Source organism: Apium graveolens, unplaced genomic scaffold (genome assembly GCF_009905375.1).
Source record: "Apium graveolens cultivar Ventura unplaced genomic scaffold, ASM990537v1 ctg2339, whole genome shotgun sequence".
Classification (NCBI taxonomy): Eukaryota; Viridiplantae; Streptophyta; class Magnoliopsida; order Apiales; family Apiaceae; genus Apium; species Apium graveolens.
Window position 1 is genome coordinate 3977 of NW_027417607.1, and position 5053 is coordinate 9029.

Consider the following 5053-nt stretch of genomic DNA (forward strand, 5'->3'; position numbering starts at 1 on the left):
CACCATATTAGAGTCATTTTGCACCCTATAGGAGTCACTTTCCACCATATATACAAAAATTAACATGTTAACATCATATATATCCAATTTGACATCCTTTTAACCCCTTTTAATGCCACTTTCATACAAGTTAATATTATTCCATATTTTGGCTCTAATCAACCATGTAAGTCACTTTTCACCATATTAGAGTCACTTTGCACCCTATAACAGTCACTTTCCCCATATATTGATACAATTAACATGTTAACATCATGTACATGCAATTAAACATCCTTTAACCACCTCTTGGTACCCCTTTCTTACAAGTCAATTTTGGACCGCATTTTGGCTCTAATCAGTCATGTAAGTGACTTCTTTTTTTTTTTTTTTTTGATAATTAAAGAATTTTATTAAGACCAGAAAGGTACAAAAAACAAAGGGGCATACCCCCGAGAACCAAACAGCTATCTGCTAAACTAGAAAAAATCTAGAAGCAAGACTAGCAAGCAACAGCTAGAGGAGACAGAGAAAAAGCTTCAAACAGCTAAACAACAAAACTAACAAAACTAGAAATTAGTTAATAAAAGTATCTAGCCAGGGAGGGATCGTTTCTAATTTGCTTCTGAAAACCTACAGTAGTTGCAAGCTTTTCTCGAACCATGCGCTTTACTAAGCCAACAGTTGTATCCACATTACCGCTTCCACTATGATGAATTCTTTGATTTCTCTCTCTCCAAATTGAATAAACTGCCACATCAATGTAAAGCCAGACAAGATGTTTTGTAAAAACAGAAACTCGACCATCAATAAAATTTCCCACTTGCCATGCATCCCAATCAATATTTATATTGAAAGGGCATCCTTTGAGAATTAAATAAGAATAAGGACAATCCATATGCCGATTAGATTCCACATTACTGTAGCAGAGAACACAAGTGGGGCTAACATTAAAACCGAAATGAATCATAATGTCTTTTGTCAGAAGACGATTCTGCATGGCAAGCCACATTGTAAAGGAGCATTTTGGAATGCTAACACGATGCCAAACTGCTGGAAGCCAGGGAGGAGGAGCGGCTGTACTCCGAATTGAGTTCCAAATACTGGAAACTGTAGGATTGTCAAGACCTTCCCAGGAGACTTTGTCCACATAGGTTATAGGAATGCTCAAAATAAGCCTACGAAGCTCCATGACTGAGACATGGTTAGAAGATGGGAGGTGCCAAACTCGATTTTCAATGATGGAACAGATAGGAGCATGGTAGAAAGATTCCGACAGGGAAATGATATCACCTCCTAGCTTCGAGGAAAAGGGATTCATGATTTAACCAGGGGTCATGCCATAGCGAGAACCTGGAGTTATGCCCCACAGAAAAATGCAGAGATCGACACGCCTCTTCTCTGTATTTCATTATCATTTTAATGCACCAAGGCGTACTAGATGGCACATTTGCCGTCCAAAAGGATCTATTTTTGAAAAAACTCACCCGAAGCCATAAGATCCACAATGAGTCTGCATGGGGTTTAGATAATCGCCAAATTTGAAAGAAAAGGGCCGCTTTGTTCCAAGTCTTTAGGTCTCTAATGCCCAAACCCCCCTCCGCTTTTGGCAAACAACATATTTCCCACGATACCTTATGGTGACAGTGCACATTTACTTTACCTCCCCAAAGGAAACCGGAAAAGAGAGACCTTAATTTACTCAAAACTCCATTGGGGAGAAAGAGATAAGAAGCCCAGTAACTTTGCATGCTAAAAAGGACGGACTTGATCAGGAGCAGTCTACCAGCGAAGGACAGAAAACGGGTTGTCCAGGATTCAATTCGGAAACAAAGTTTCTGAATAATCTGGGTACAATCTTGAGCTTTAAGGCGGCCAGTAATGAGAGGCAAGCCAAGATAGGTAAGAGGAAAATTTCCAAGCTGAAACCCAGTGCTCGAAAGAGCTAAGTTAATAATTTCTTCTTGGACATTGCAAAAGAAACAAAAACTTTTACTTGGGTTAGGCACCAGATTAGACATTCTGGAGAATCTTGAAACAGAGAGATTTATAGCAGAGATCGAGGCTGTGTCCCCTTTACAGAAGAGAAAAAGGTCATTCGCAAATAGAAGGTGAGATAAGCCAAGCTCCTTAGTGCGCCAATGAAAAGAGAAATCTGGATTGGAACTTAAATCATGCTTCAGAATGCTAGACAAGACCTCCATGGCGATAACAAAAAGGTAGGGAGATAGGGGATCTCCTTGCCGAAGGCCACTCTTGCTCTTAAAAAACCCTTCAAGAGATCCATTAATCTTAATCGAGACCATAGCACTGCAAATAACAGCCACAAATCCAGCCTATAAAAATCTCCGGGAAGCCCATAGCTTGCAAAGCAGAAAAAAGAAAATCCCAGCTTAAGGAGTCAAAAGCTTTCCGGATGTCCAGCTTTATAGCACATCTAGGAGTGCCTGATTGCTTGTGATAATCAGTGCACAAAGATTGAGCTAACATTATATTATCACCCATGCGGCGCCCAGGAATAAAAGCGGATTGGTTTAGAGAGATAATGCTTGGCATAATTCCTTTGAGTCGAGAAGCCAACATCTTAGAAATGCACTTGTAAATTGTGTTGCAGCATGAGATGGGTCGAAAGTGAGTAATATTAGAAGCACCCTCATATTTCGGAATAAGCGCAATGGCTGTAGCATTTATGCTCCTAGGGAGAAGCATAGTCTGGAAAAAAATGGAGAATTGCCATGGAAATGTCAGAAGCAACAATATTCCAAGCCGCCACAAAGAACTCCGCAGTAAAGCCATCAGGACCCGGGCTTTTATTTTTTGCCATCCGCTTGAAAGTGAGCAGAATTTCCTCCAGAGGAAACGGAGTGATGAGGTTACTCCTATCTAACTCTGAGAGTTGGACCAAAGGAACAGAGCTGTCGAAAGGGGTAACATTGCTAGACTTACCAAGCAGATTTGAAAAATAATTTACTGCAAGCATAGAAATGTCCTTGTGAGAAGTAAAGACCTCTCCGTGTTCATCCTCTAGCGCAAGCAGCTTATTTACATTCCATCTGCTTTTACAAGAGTTAAAGAAAAACCGATTATTGTTATCCCCAGCTTTTAACCAGTTTACCCTAGATTTCTGCCTTAGGAAAACCTCCTCATTATGAAGAGCCAAGGATAAAGCAGCACAATACCCAGCCTCCTCCAGAAGTTGGTCAGAGGACGGACAATCCGGCAAGGCATTCTGGAAATTTTTGAGGTTTGTCCGAGCTTCGTCCACCAGAGTGTGAAGATTTCCCTTTTCCCTATTAAGACCCTTTAGAGCAATCTTTACCCGCTTAAGCTTAGTAGAGACCACATACCAGGGATCTCCATCCACAGCAAAATTCCATGCATCAGACACAATGGCTGAAAAGTCTGGAGAATTGATAACATGCTGGAATACTTGAAAAGGTTTATGAATTCTTTCGAGAGCTTCACCTAAGAAAACCACACCTGGGCAGTGATCAGATAGCCCACGTTCTAGAAAAAGAGCTCTAGAGGCGGGGAAAAGATGTAACCAGTGCTCATTGATAAGAATACGGTCCAATTTTTTAAAGAGAGGGGCAGAAATGTTACCATCCCACCAAGTATGCAATTTGCCAGTGAAGTTAAGGTCCAACAGCCCTGCATCATTAAGAAAATTCTTAAACTCCCCCATTCCAGCATTAAAAGACCGACTCCCTCCTTCAATTTCAGAGCCATGCAGGCAGACATTAAAATCTCCAAGTAAAACCCAAGGAGCCTCAGAGTTGCTGAGGTTACTAGAATGAAAATCTAACACTCCACTCCAAAGTTGACGTCTATCAACCGCAGTATTAAAAGCATAAATAAAAGAAGCAAAGAAACTCTTATTAGATCCAATTTTTGTTACAGAACACGAAACATGTTGAGCATTAGAAGCCAAAATACGAACATCCCACAAATTTGGATCCCACCCTAGCCATATTCTACCATTATAGTGGCTATCATAATTGAAAAACCATCTAAATCTAGGAGCAATAGAAAAAGAAATAGAATTGGCCAATTCCTGTTTGACATGAGTTTCCAAGAGGGCAATTAGGCCAAAATTAAAATTAGAGATGAAATCTCTAGCAAAAGAAATCTTATTATTAAGCCCTCTGATATTGTAGGAACAAAAATCCATCCAAAAGAAAATTTAGGATGGGGAGCCCTTCCCCCTGCCCTGCTTTGCCTTCTTATTGTTATTTTGCTTCTGAGATTTAGACATCGCACGGGAGATAGAGCTAAAAAGTGGCAAAGGAGCATCCTTCTTTGCAACAGCTGAGGATTTCCGCTTAACAGTTTGCCAGCCATCATTTGGCTTGGAGTTTGCATCCTCAGTTTGAACTGCTGAATTACCCAGAGACTCCATCTTATCAAGCTTATCCAAGCACACCTCCTTAACAGTAACAGGGGCTTCAGCAGCGGTGGAACTCCTCTCATTTGAAGTAGCTTCAGTAGTGGTTGTAGATTCAACAGGCACAGTATGCTCTTCATGAGATTTAGGTTTCGGTTTTTGAACCCAAGAACGAGTCACATTTGGACAGGCTCCTATAGGATGACCTAACGAGCTACAACCATTACACATCAATGGTTTATTCGGATAAGAAAAAAACACCTCAGACACAGAACGATCATTCGTTAAGGGGTCAAGAGTATCAACTTTTACAGAGTTAGGGAGGGGTTTACCCAAATCATAATTTACACAAAGCCGTGCAAAAGGTAACACCTCTAACTTCGACGTTAAACTATCTGCACACAACGGCGGCCCAACCACACTCGCAAGTCTGCTCAATCCTTTTTGAGTCCAGTAACTATCCGGGATATTAGAGATTTTCACCCATAGAGGGATGCTTTTCACCTTACCCAAATTTCCCAAACCACCCCACGAGGTCACTACCATAGGCTTTTTTCCCAAGTACCAAGTTCCCCTTGATAGCATCTCATGCTTAGCAACATCTGATGAAAACTTGAAGATAAAAATATGACTACTTTTCTGAGCAACCGACAATAGCCCCTTCTTCTCCCAAAGTTTCATCGCAAATTC

General features: G+C 40.9%; 1 protein-coding gene across 1 annotated transcript; it reads right to left on the reverse strand.

The window, feature by feature from the left end:
* Positions 1-559: 559 nt before the first annotated feature.
* LOC141700436 (uncharacterized) lies at positions 560-1171 on the reverse strand. Its single transcript, XM_074504213.1, has one exon. It carries the CDS (start codon positions 1169-1171, stop codon positions 560-562), a length of 612 nt encoding a protein of 203 aa, XP_074360314.1.
* Between the last annotated feature and the right edge of the window lie 3882 nt (positions 1172-5053).

Coding starts and splice junctions, on each gene's coding strand:
- LOC141700436 (XM_074504213.1), bottom strand. CDS start 1,171: ATGGAGCTTCGTAGGCTTATTTTGAGCATTCCTATAACCTATGTGGAC.